The following is a 14,296-nucleotide window of genomic DNA, read 5'->3' on the forward strand; positions in this document are numbered from 1 at the left end:
TGTAGTATTAAATAAGTTGAGAAAATAATAAAAATTTGATATTTGACTTTTATATTGAATGGCCATTGAATGTCGACTATAATGACATTAGTGTACTTGAATCAATGAAATGGAGCTATAATATACCTTGAGAGTTGGCAATCTAAAATTTTTTTTAACCCTAACTGTAGTTATACTTTAAAAACACACATTTTCTAACCATGACTTAGTTAGGGTAGCAGAGTTTAGAGTTAGGGTAGCACTACAGCACTGGTTCATTATATCTATGGTATACGCAAACAATAAGATGAACAGTTCCTCATTTGGAGAAGCCAAGGAGTTGTCGTCTTTTACTCTGACGATCAAGCGTAAATACGTAGCTTCATAGCGTACTTTCCATTGGTGATTGCATATACCCTTGACCTTAACGATAAACACAAGGTATTCCTTAGAAAACTGCGAAATTTGCTTTCGTAACAGTTTGCATATTACCCCAACGATAACTATACACTGCTAACGCGTTTCGCTACTAGGATTTTGTTTCAGCGAAGAGGTTACACAGGCTTTTACGAGAGCAACCATCGAGGACCAGCTTTATTCTGGCACATCCATTTTGCTTCAGGTCGTTATAAATGACGATGGAAGCACATTAGCAATAGAGACTGTCAACTAGAAACGTACAATCTTCAACGATTGCACGCTATTAATGATTTTTCGCCATTACTAGTAACAAAAAATCAACTCATCGTCCACAATTATTTTCGACAGATGTAGCCAACTTCTGAAAAGTTAGGTTGACCGGCCTACAAACAATTGAAACTCAAAGTTTAAAGAAGAATCATCATGGAGGCTGTTGACCCAGCATTTGCTTACCAATTTAGGCTCATATTAATTGGTAACAGTATGGTTGGCAAGTCTAGTTTGCTAAAGTATTTTACCCAAGGGAAATGTCCAGATGTCAGTGAAGCCACAGTTGGTGTTGACTTTTTTGCCAAGGTTGTCGAAGTAGACGATAAAACTAGAGTTAAGCTACAGATGTGGGATACAGCTGGTCAAGAAAGATTCAGGTTACTACATCTTTTGCACCTCTGCGCGGGCTCTGTGCCAACTAGTTGCAGTTGATGTGTAATCATATCAGGAACTTGTAATAATTGCTTTTAGTTTGTGCTGGATGATTGATGAATATTCTTTTCATCTGCCTTGTCTTTCTTCATTTTATATCATAAGCTCTACGTTGCGCATAGATTGAGCGTCAGATTGGGTGGTATCTTTATTTTCATGACACTAAAGCAATATGATTAAGAGAATAATACTATTGATGCTATATCAATGAAGACATGCTTTGGCCTGTGCTGTCAGAAAACTCCTTTTCATGACATTGTACTCAGACTGTCAGAGTTGCGGTAGTTTGACAGAGGTTTTAAAGTCATAACGTGATAATTTCTTTTGTTGCCATTTGTTCATCTTATTCGTAGGTCCATAACACGTACTTACTACCGAAATTCTGTTGGGGTTATGATGGTGTATGACATTACAAGTCGACGATCTTTTGAAGACATGCTGGATTGGCTTCATGAAGCTCTCAAGGTAATTTATACTACAAAAGCACTCTATCAAAAGCAATATGAATATAGACATCTATCGAAAATGTACATACACTATAAATTGACGCTGCCTGTAATCAATGATATACAGCCCCCACACTGGTGGGCTGTATATCATTGCTGTAATGAATCTTGGTTTTATACAAATGAAAACCTACTAACATATTGTTGGGAATTTGTATTAGTCATTTAAGTATGACTGGTTTCGTGACCTGCGTACTATCATTGAGTAGACATTTCTTCTGCAGATGTCGTATTTTATCAAGACTGCTCTTTATGTGACTACATATTGTTTACAAACAGATCTGCTAAATTTTTTAGTTTCAATTACATGTTCCAAGTTGGCCAATGGTAAGTTTCTAAGACTGTCTGAAAAATAAACAATTTTTACGGTATGTCTGAAAACAACTTATAGAAAACATGGAAAAATCGAAATTAATACCAAGTTGTTTATTCGTATTATTTGGGATTTTCAGCTAAAAATGTTTTACTACAAATGCAAAGCAATAAAGCTGATGATGTGTTAAGAATTAAACTACATGCGATGTTTTCACTACAAATCTAATTAATTGAAAATCTGGTGGAATTAGTAATGTATATACTGGTAAAATTTATGCCGAAACTTCTGCCCAATATTTTAAGAGTGCTTACCTAGTACAAGTAGTAAACCAAAATAAGGTAGAAACTAGGCTGAGATAAGCAACAAGGCAGTTAGGCATATACATGTATTCTGGTGATGTTAAAGGTTGACTTGCAACAAAATTCACATTACAGCTATTTGGTATCAAAAAATTCGCCATGTCTTACTCTATTGTGTTGTTAGTGCCAAATATGTGGGAATGGGATTACAAGCTCTTAAAAGCTCAAAAACGAACAGAAAATCGCAGCCACACGAGACCGCCCTAGTTTGGATTCGTTTTCCAAAACGGCTAAAATATGACGTATGTGTGCTAAAACGGCTAAAATGTGTGCGAGATAGTTTATGTTTACACTTTCATGCATCCTTATTCGTCGAACTATTTTCACAAATATACTTCACCCTTGCGATAAAAACCATGTCTATTGTTCTTACGCGTCTATTTTATCGGCATCGTAATGCTGCAACTTTGAGCACTGATATCTCAAAACATAGCATAAAAATATGTTTAATTTTTTAAGCTTAGCTTGAACGATTGCATATCATTCTCTGATAAAAATGATGAGCTTTTTGGTCCGCTATGATGGTTGAAAAATGCTGTAGAAATTTTTCGCGCCATATAGCGGGAATTGTAAGTCACATGATCAGATAATGTTAGTTTCAGTTCAAGTTTGATCTATCGCAAATGGCAAACACGCTATCTCATATTAAACTTGTTTATTTCAATTCGTCATAATGTCTAACGCGCCACATAGTGTTTGTACAGCTGCCAAACTGAGAAGCACCTTTTTTTGGCCAAGAGCTGAGAAAAGACTAGACCTTCACCGGGCGTGGAGCAACTGGGTGAAGCTGGATGTGACAAACTTTATTTATTCGTCTGCTTACTCTTACCTTTGTTTTCGCCAGTTCAAAGACGACATGTTTTCTAACCTGTTTGCATACTCCACATATCACCAAAGCACGTGAGTAATTTATTTTATGAACTACTTGTATTAGTAGTTGTAACTCGGGTTATTATCTAGTATTCTCCTAATAGTACTGTATTAATCTATATTTAATATAACAATATTAATGTCATTTAATTGTAATATTATATTATTAGTATTTTATCTTTTTAATTACGTGTATTATTCTTATTATAATAACAAAACTAATTCATACTGCATATCTATCTGTAAAACGTAATATATTAATATATAATTGATAAAATAATGTTGTTTCACGATTAATTTCGCCAAATTTCTTAACCCCACTCACTTATAGATATGTTATATAAAATAGTTATTGTCATATTCTGGTATCATCGTTAATAGCATATTAATATTATTAGTTGATTATTATTTGATGAAGAGTTTGTGCCAACCACTGAAGACTGGGAAGAGTTTGAGCGCTATGTTGGCCAGCGTCAAACGCTCTCCAATTACATGTAAGATAGAGCTGAACTAAACCAAACTTGACAAAATATAAAAAATATCCATAGAGTTATTACTCACATTTTATGTTTACAATATCATGGATTCTGATAGGGTTTTGTAAAATCTGTGTCATGATTGCATGGCTATATATTTATTCTTTTTCTGATCAAGCAAATATGATATAATAACAGGAAATGATGTTGTACAAATCTTATTGCAAGTCAACTATTGTGTTGTGATTTCAGAACCGAATCCTCCTTCAAAAAGGAGAAAATAATAGTAAGTGTGACAGCACTCCAACGACTATTTCACTGTCACACCTGCGCCCTCCCCTGCTCATTCACGATGGTGCGAGAAGGCGGATGGGTAGAGTTCAAGGTTACATGTGCCTCCTGTCACCGATCATACACTTGGGAAACAACTGCCAGGGTGAACAGAGCTCACGTCATCAACCCCCTGCTGGCAGCTGCATCACTCTTTCCTGGCGGATGCCTTACGCAGAACCTCCGTTTTCTGTCACTCCTGAACATCGCAATACCAAGCCACAGCGTTTGCCTCTACCAACAAAGAGAATACTTACATGGTGTGAGTGGTAATATTTACTCATAAACTTGGAAAATGTGAGTAAAAGCTTGGCACACTAATTGAGTAACAACATTTAGAAACAATTTTTTTTTTAAATGATAATATGTCATCCTTCAAGCAAAATATATTATAATTCAAAATTCTGATTCATCATAATATAGCACAAAAAGGGGGAAGAGGATTCTACATTCTTAGACTAATGATAATGATACAAATTAATCTTGTATAATGAAGTTTTACAATATTTTACAGTGTATTGCTGAGCAGTACACCCTGTATAACGAGGGATTGATGGCAGCAATCGATTGGGAGCTTGATTTGGCAGGTGACGGTAGATGCGATAGTCCGGGGCATTGCGCACTATACAGAGCCTACACTATGATGGATCAGAGCTGCGGTTTAATAGTCAGCAGCCATCTTGTCAAGGTAAAACTTTGACAGTTTTTACTTCACAGCCTGACAAAAACCCAAATTTTTTAGTAGTTATCAATACATAAACGTGAAGTTGCTCATCTAGCTAAATAGTTCATTCAAATAATGTGAAAGTAATTGTTGGTCGTAACTTTCTTTACATTGCAGTCAACAGAGACCACCAGCTCTAACACCATGGAGCTGGAAGGCTTCAAGCGATGCCAGTCCGATCTAATTTCCCACGGCCTGAGAGTGAGGTCCATTACAACGGATGTTGTTACAAAGGTTGTGTGCATACTGCAAGCTTGTGTTTTGGCTTATGCCGCAAATTTGTCGCCGTGAGCGACGGCCTCTACCTGCATGCTTGGTGTCTAAAATTCGGGCTCTTTTCCCACCAACGAATGATGAAGAAGAGTTTGCAGACTTGCAAACAAGATTTGCGGCATAAACCAAAACAAGATTGCGGTATGCACACAACCTTTTCCGAGCATTTGGCGATGGCTCTCCAAATGGGAATAGATTATCTACCAAAACAACTATTGAAAAACAATAATTGTTGATCATCAAAATAATCTCGATCTTTATATAATAAAATCATAAAACTAATACACTCTTTACTGTAGTAAGTGTACAAGCCAAATATACCAGTTCTCCTTGTGTTCCACGAGTTCAGAATATGTGTGTTCAACTGATGCATTAAATGTGTAACACAAGAATTGTAGATAATGCTTGACACATTAGCATAACCTTGGTGTTGTTGGCATTAAATGAATATCCAACTCACTATGATATCGCAGGTAATTATTCCACCTCAACTCAAGGGGTGCAGACGCCACAAATTCGTTTACACCAGGATGCATACGCAAGCATTCATGCTCCCCTCGGTGAAGGAGACAATGCGCAAACTCAGCATAATGGCAGCACAAACATTCAGGAAGAGATGGCATGTATTGACAACGCTCGCAGGCACACCACTCTGTAGCCGGTGGTATTAGCTCCTAAAGAAATGAACAGATATGTCTATGCAACCATAGCTAATACATCAGGTCGATGTTATCCAACAGTATATCAGTGCAGCACTAGATTTAAATATTAAAATTGTTAATGTTGTCATTCGAGAAAAATCTGTAATTATTTTTTCGCAATATTGAAGCGATAATTATCATCATTAAAATCATATATAATAATATTCGTTCTATCACTCTCAAGCTTAAACTATTACTACTAGCTAGCTTGGCACATAAGAGCTGGCTAGTGGCGGTGCTTACTTGCTGGGAGGTTTTATTCTGTTGAGGATTTTCTTCAGATAGAGCGTCAGGCTCGAAACGCCAGGGTCTTAACTCTTCAGAATTTGACATTTTTTATGATCGCAACTCAGACATGAATAGTCGAACGGAATGGCCAAGCCGAAACTGTAAAGTAGCGAGCATCTATATTTGATACGGGGTCTTAGGTAAAACCCGAAGTGATTATCATAAACTATTGCTACGATAAGTTTGATATTGAGCTTTTTATTGGCCTTTCAATTCACGCGAGAACATCACGTGACAAGACAATAACCATACAGCGCGGATACGTCATCGAAATCAAGAGATTCCAATCTACGGCGGCTTTTTGTTTTTGAGCTTTTAAGAGCTTTTAATCACATTTCCACATATTTGGCACCTACCACACAACAGAGTAAAACATGGCGAATCTTTTGATACCAAATAACTGTAATGTGAATTTTGTTGCAAGTCAACCTTTAACATTTGTTTTCTGTAGTGTTGACAGCCATTTCATTTGTTAAAATGGCCTAGGCTGTTTCCATATACATGTATGCTGTTCTTGCTCCGTCGAATCAATAATGCACCCCACTGAAGCTACTCTAGTGTATACAACAAACTCACTACAACCTATAGAAACCATTTCCTTAGCAACATCCATTACTTATTTAGCACTTGAGCTTCTAGCCAAGCTTTTCTCACATGAACAGTACATGTAGTCAAATGAAGGTTTACAGTAGATCGTAATCTACTAGAGATAGCAGGACTGACCAGTGATAGTGAAAATCAGTAGCCGCTATAAGTGTATGCACACATATGACCAGTAAGTATGCATTTGGCAGAGTGCTAAGTCATTAATAATTGTTGACCACTTTCCTCTCTGCCAATATAAACAGTCAGTACTTACTTGCATATACTAGTGGTAATGTGAAATATTTCCATTTGATACCGTAGTAACGAGAAGACGAATGTTCAATGCATCACCTTCCACAAGGCCGGTTCCCTCTGCCTGTCAATCATTGGTGACAGTCAAATTGTCACAAGGGCGCAGTTGATAGAGGCTTGGCATATACTGCAGGCTCCTGAGCTATAGCATGCTAGCATACAGCCATTAGCAAGCATTCAGGCCTCCATAGGCCATGCCTGTTTGGACCATGACTTGCGTGCTCAAAGTCCTGTGTTTGAGTTAGCTAATACGGGTAGTTTTGAATTTATAAGGAACCCGCTTGGTGATTGGGTAACTGGTCAGGCATCTGGCTACACAAGCTCCTATCAAAGAAACTACAAACCTGCATTTAAGCTAACAGCGGTTAGTCAGGAATATGGTAAACAAACTAAGCACATCCTGCTCATTTTCTCAGTTTGCTCATAAATCCATATTATGCAATTGATTTTTCTTGTTCCTCTGGCTAGTTGGCTTCAGTTTTCAGTTGCATTTAACCTTTCTCAAGCTCAATCACTAGCTTTCCATTCTCATGATGGCAACCTATCAGTCCAAGTACAGTTTGTTGTATTGTTGGAACTTCTTTGTATAGCTAGACCTTCACTCCCCATGATCAAATCGTCATTGACGCGCCGGGCCGCGAAATCGTTTTCCCAAACAGGTTTACCTATGTCAGTAAAATCTTGGCCCTGATTGGTTTAGTAATTGAGTTTTAGTAACCAAACCAAAACCTACATCATTACTTTAAAAATTAAGTTATAATTAGAAAGGAACACAAAATTCCAAATGACAGTAAAAATTATGTTATCATTCAAAAAGTGCTGGTAAAACGTAAGACGCTCACTTAAAACTTATTGATTTAAACCATTTTTAATAAAATTTTGGAATTTTGTGTTCCTTTCTAATTATAACTATTAATTTTTAATGTAGTGATGTAGGTTTTGGTTACTAAAACCAATCAGGAGCCAAGATTTCACTGCCATAGGTAAACCTGTTTGGGAAAAAAATTTCACTGCTGGGCCAGCTAATGCTGATAAGAATGTACTCCTGCTCATTGAGTGGTTTTACATCTGCAAGATACGACGTTTAGCCTTATTTTACAATCAACTCATTTTCAGCGTAACATGTTTATTGGTGCATGTATTCGATGTTTGTGCAAAGCATTGCAGTAAGAATACGAGACACGAGATGTTGGGCACGTGCTTCGCTCACTAGCTATCCTCTGATGTAGCCGAGTTTATAGTCACAACATGATCGGTGAAGACAGCATTTATTGTTGAGAGGGAGTTTATAACAATGAACCCTGTATTACAGCAGCTGAAACTTGCATGGTTTCCTTTATTCTTGCTGTCACAGCATCTCTTTCAATGTTATTATTGCTTGCAGTATATCGATCCTAGCAAAGCTGTGTTTGTGGTTGTTGGCCATAAATCAGATATGTGCGATGAGAGGGTAATATCCGAGTTGGATGGAGAGATGTTTGCCAGTGCAAATGGACTCAGTTTTGTTGAAACCTCTGCTGGTAAGCCACATCTTATCTCCTTTTAAAGATGACACTCATAGATATGGTAAACCCATTATTATATCTATGATTATGGGTTTATTATATCTATGATGACACTACACATTACTAGCATAACACTAGATATTGACCCAGGACCTCGGGCTCCTTTACTTTGGCAATGGCATATGAATTTTCTGATATATGATGGAATGCTGACGCAAACACTAGATGCTCTACTCTATGCAACACCCAGGATACTGTATTCAAATTTATTAAAACTTTGCAATTCGTTATAAAATGTTAGGGTAATTTATGTTACGGATAGATCTTTATAACCACCTTTACTTCCAAACCCAAGTATTGCTGATTACATTTTCATTCCCTTGCCTCCACGGTAGAATGAGCATAGAAATATCCATTGTTTATTATTTTAATCAAATTATTGAGTTTCTTTTTTGTAGCTTCATCTAATGCTATTGCAAAACTTATGAAAGGGTTATTGTAGGCTATTGGGAATTCATGTGTATTCTTATGGTAATATTTGCTTCATGATACTATGTTTTTGGCATACTAAGAAGTGCTTGAAATAAGCTAACTTCGTATATCAAGATTTGACTGGGCGATCAAACCTAAGCTTTTTGACATATGATGCAGTTTGAGCATATATTTGTCCTGACATGCACATTGGTTTCCGGGATATGATATCCGAGGTTTCTCAAAACATTGCAGATTTGCAAATCCATACACATCTATGCACCCATCTCTTCAGGTGGTTTGGCTCTACATTGCTTGAATATAACTAAACAGTGTCCCATTCTTATTCTAGTTATACTATGATAGATCATAAATGCAAGTCTATTTTAAAATGACAGTTGTTATGAATTTATATATCATGAAGCCTGGGTCCAAAATAATTCAGGGAGTCTTTTCCCAATTGATCATACTCCAGAGAAAACTTTAAAATTGTTCACTTCCGGTTTAGGTAGGATTACAAAATTTCGTTTTGCATTTGATACCTTTTTTGTATAATTTTGAAGTTTCAAATCAATTGAACTACTAGTTCGTGAGATATCACCGAAATACTGAGGACATTTCGAATAGGCTTAGAATTGAAAAATGTCTGCTGACAGGAGATTAGTTTCTAATTACACGCTGTTTTAAATCCTTAGTAATAAAGACTCAAAAATAGACTCAGATATTGATCCAGGTAGGTACATGTAGTCCCAAAATTTACACTAGCTCGGAACTGCTGCTCTCGCTACTGCAAACAAAGAATATCATCGTTTCTTTCATTACCTCCAAAATATCCGCTTTTTTGAGTATGAAATGAAACCTTTTGAGTTCTATTCTCTTTATTATATTCTACAAGCTTACAGCTTCAAAATGATAACTCTAAGGAACAGCTGTTCAAAAGCACAGTTCAAAATAAATTGTGCTGCTATAAAGATACGGCCAGATTCACAGAATTGTCCGAGCTGTGCGTACACACCGAAGTCATCGACGAAACGCTTTTAATTGTCTAAACAAATTATCAACGAGCGCGATTTTAGCAGCTTTCGCAATTGGTATAGTCCAAGACACGTATTACGACACACACAAGTACCAGTGCAATTCAACATAGTACATACGATGCGACTGCCTCGAGTGCGCTATTGTTTGTTCTTTTTCATTCGGACGTCATGGCTACAAATAGTTTCTTTTTTAATAATAACAATTTGTTTTTAGTAGCAAAAGTTTCGTTGTATAAAGAGTTGCCATCTTCAGCGCAATCAAGTCAGTTGCATCATATTTATTATGGCAAATCCCGTCATTTCCTTGATGATTTCGGTGTGCATGCACAGCTCTGACAATTCTGTGAATTTCGGTCAAATAATTCTGTGTTTTTCATTCATTTCGTGATTTCAGTCAGAACTAACGAAAAATCAACACGTATGGCCATACCTTTAGAGCTTTCACCCACCGATAGAAGGCTGTCAATATGGCCTAGGATCATGGGTCCTGCTTGTACATGAATATGCAAGACTAGACTTCAAAGTGTTAGGTTTTAACTGTTTTGAGGATATTTGCTCATATTTTAACCGTATTCAGATCAAAATGATATGAGGATGTTCATGTTTGCTAATCTCAAACATGCAAAAGTAAATTTCCCTTTTAGAACTGTTTTATGATAAACGTTTACTAACAATCTCCTACTATAATGAAATAGAGTTTGATTTTGGTGGACCCATTTAATAGTTCATACACGTAAGCCCAAACCAAAAAATAACTTCATAAAGCAAATTATAAATAGTTGCTTTTTTATTACATCATCATAACCAAGCCAACTCAAGGTATAAACATACGAGGCAATTTTATCACGTGCGTCATGAGTAGCACGGAGAAGCAGCAGGCGTGTTCCTAATGAGCACTTTGGCGATTCACCAGCACGCTGGAAAAATTTATTCTTCATCAAAATATGCAACATTTACCATTCTAACTTTTAAAAGAAGGTATTTGTATATTTCTGTGTGTGTCCATGTTTTGAATTCAAATATTCGAAAAAAAACAAATTGTTGAAACAATTTCTTCTTATAGCTGACGATTTATTCAAGATTTAAAATAGCTTATAAACAGTGGCAGGTAATGTAGTTGCCATTGGCTAAGTTTGTTTTACCCAGTGAATTTGAGTAACTCGAGCTAGTAACTTTAGCTAATATTTTTTATCTCTACTATAATAAGAGTCGTCTGTCCAAAGCCAGCCAAGAGCGATACGACAATTCACCTCTCACGGGAATCGAACTTGTACATTCGGAAGAATGAACGCACAGCCAAGTGCACTACCAATAAACTATTCAGCCACATTTGGAATAATTGCTCACATAATCATTACACATCACATTGACTGCTGAAGCATTTGTATTTTGACCAACTGCTATTCAATGGACATAATATGACAAACACTTGATTTTATATACATGTGTATACATTATGCTGTCATATTGCAGACAACTTTTTACCACGCTTTACATCAAACCTAGCTAAATGCATTTGTCATTGTTAAAAAAACTGCAACAGTTGTATGACAACAGAGATGTGTCAATTCTGAAACACTCAACATAAATTTCCAAGCTTGAGTTATTATTGCATGTGTTGAAAGTGCAATAGATGGAATTAATCCACACCTTTTCAATCTGGTGTTCTGATGAAATAATTATCTGAATCCAAACACCGGTGCCTGGTCGCTATTCCAGTTCCTGAACACAAATTGATCTGAAAGAGCAGTCAGCCCAACCTTTAACAAACTCTGACCGATTATCAGCTAATGCGCATGCGGCTTAAATTTTTAGAGAGAAGTCAATGATGTGGTTAGACAACAATGACACGATTTTAAATTTTGATGTAGAGCACTTTACTGTAATCAATAGGGTGATGGCTGCACAAGCAGCTATTTCATTGAAACACCATAATTGTGAATTTGAATCTATGTATCGTAAATAAAACCAAAAACAATGATCGTTTATCAAAAATTGTGATCTATGTAGTTGGATTGGAGGGACACAATGGCTCTCATTGACATTAATATCGACATTACCTGTAAAGCCATCTAAATTCGTATGAGTTCACAGATGCGAATTGAGTTGCTCTTTTTTGTATTTATTGCTTATGCATCGATAAGGGTTTATACATCGGTTTCCAGCATAATTGTACAATCAAGGCATAACCAAGGAGAATATTATGACCACTAAGAATGTTTTTAGACAATTTTATGAGACAATCACTATCAACGGTTATAGATTTACCATATTCAATGCTGTAATATCTTGAATTAGACTCATCTTGGTACAAAATAGTTCCATCATACTACAATGGTCATGTACCCTGTCCATGAACCTGATATGCGGAGCGCCCAGATTCAATTGCATTCGTTGACTAACCAAATAAATGTAAAACAATTGCAAATTTCGAAGTGCTCAGGACTTTTATCAGCAACATCCCTTTCAACCAAAGCTGGCACCACATAAATTACATGTAATGTACATTTATGATTTATGTAGACAACTTTACCCCAGTGGTACCATTAGCTGATTACACATTATAGTAACAGCGATTACTAAATAGCAAATAAATTTTTTTTATTGGTCGGAAAAAAGCCCAAGTTGTCCCTTTTTTGTATTTATTCAAAGGCCTGCACTACAGTTTACCAAAAGTTCATTTTTGCTTTTACGCTAGAACCTTTGTTGAGCTTAACAACACCAAAGGATACAAAGTGGTAACCTAAACATTGGTGGTTGGCAAATTACCATTTAATTATTACATTTAATTCTAAATTTCAGTCATTTCAACTTTTTAAGTCTTTTCAGATAGCGTTGTATGAGTAGAGGTGACAGATGTATGCACTATTCGTCAACCTCGCATCTCTATTAGGTGATTCCATCTTCGTCTGTTTGCGAAGCCAGGATTTTGGTAACAAACCCTTTGTCGAGTAACAATATAATGCTCTGCACAGCTATGCTTTCAAAAGAGTTTTGTACTGAAAAACTCTGAACCTCTTCACTAGTGTCGGTTTTTTTAATTGTACAACCATTTAATGAAACCAGTTTTTTACTTTTAGTAAAATTGCTATTTTTACAAACTTGAATGAATTTGTCTCAATCTTGAACGTGTTAGCAACTCTGCTGTGAGACATGATGATGGAACTGCAACAGACATCATAAAATAAGCAATTCTAAGCTTGGCAGAAACACAATTAAAAATTAAGTCCTGCTATGCATCGGCTTCACTGTCACATTTGAATTTGTCAATGTCATGTCAATTACGCTAAAATTTCCCATTTAAAAATCTCAATTCACAACCAAGGCTTTCCCATTTAGTTGCTGCAAGCACAGACTAAAATTCATTTGACAATTTTTCTATATACAGACAAGCTGCCACGTTGTAGGTTCTGTGGAGTTCGCTAACAAGAATTAACATTAGCAATATCGGTTTTCCCCCAAATATAAGTGCAATTATCTCACACTAATGAAATTAGTTAAAAATATTGATTTCCACTAATGTTCATGTATGGGCAGTAACATCAATAAAAAGCATGGAACTAATAATTTCAAATTTGACTCAGATCGTGAGTCTAAATGAGATTAGCTTGATATACAAGTCAGTTTAGCACCTTTGGGATCAAAACCTCCAATGATTATCAAATCAACTGAAAACCGGCATAACATCACTGCTACAAGCCGTAGGTCTTTATTGTAGCTGAAAAAAAGTAATAGGTAGTTCAACATTACACAAACCACAGTACACAAACAACTTTTATTTTTGATAAACAGGAGCTATGCATCTGCGAGTATTGCCTTAGTCTCTCTAAAACATCTCAAATTTGTTTTTGTAAACACTGACATTTATTGTTGAAATGAAAGTTGTTTTTAGTTACAGGGGAAAATGTAGAAAAAGCTTTCTCGATGGTTTCCAAGCAAATCTATGCCATGCTAGCTGATGGACGACTCAAACTCGAAGATGGTTGGGATGGTATAAAAAGAGGATATGGTTCAGAAGTGCCAGAAACAAACTTTCAATTGGAAGATGAACAAAAGAAGAAAGGTTGTTGTGGGAGTTGATGTTTGGAGGTTACCTAAACATCAAAAGAAGTACCAGCTTGCTATTATTACATAATTTGGCACGCAGACTATGAAAAGATGATGATGTATACTTACACTTTGCCTTATCTATTACCATTCATACAATCATTTTCAAGTCTAGTCAGCTGAGTATGATGTACCCCATGGCTGAACTGGTTTATACAATGTTGGAATGGTACAAGACATTGTTTATTATCCACTTTTAACCACTTATTAAATGATGGTGACCATTGCTGAATAACCAAATAAAAAGGTAATATCTAGACACACACCAATTCATACAACTAAACCATCATCAGTAATTCGTGTAATTTACATCATTGCCTGAGCATCACATTTGG

General features: G+C 36.2%; 1 protein-coding gene across 1 annotated transcript; it reads left to right on the forward strand.

Annotated features, from left to right (window-relative positions):
- Nucleotides 1–460: 460 nt before the first annotated feature.
- On the forward strand, nt 461–14,224 carry LOC137403794 (ras-related protein Rab-39B-like). The gene is made up of 4 exons (XM_068089841.1): nt 461–1,046; nt 1,455–1,566; nt 8,226–8,361; nt 13,747–14,224. The coding sequence occupies exons 1-4, from the start codon at nt 823–825 to the stop codon at nt 13,932–13,934; spliced, it is 660 nt and encodes a 219-aa protein (XP_067945942.1). The 5' UTR covers nt 461–822; the 3' UTR covers nt 13,935–14,224.
- Nucleotides 14,225–14,296: the final 72 nt, after the last annotated feature.

Source organism: Watersipora subatra, chromosome 9, assembly GCF_963576615.1.
Source record: "Watersipora subatra chromosome 9, tzWatSuba1.1, whole genome shotgun sequence".
Taxonomy (NCBI): Eukaryota; Metazoa; Bryozoa; class Gymnolaemata; order Cheilostomatida; family Watersiporidae; genus Watersipora; species Watersipora subatra.

Coding starts and splice junctions, on each gene's coding strand:
- LOC137403794 (XM_068089841.1), top strand. CDS start 823: ATGGAGGCTGTTGACCCAGCATTTGCTTACCAATTTAGGCTCATATTA. Junction 1,047..1,454: donor GCTGGTCAAGAAAGATTCAG/GTTACTACATCT, acceptor TCTTATTCGTAG/GTCCATAACACGTACTTACT. Junction 1,567..8,225: donor GGCTTCATGAAGCTCTCAAG/GTAATTTATACT, acceptor TATTGCTTGCAG/TATATCGATCCTAGCAAAGC.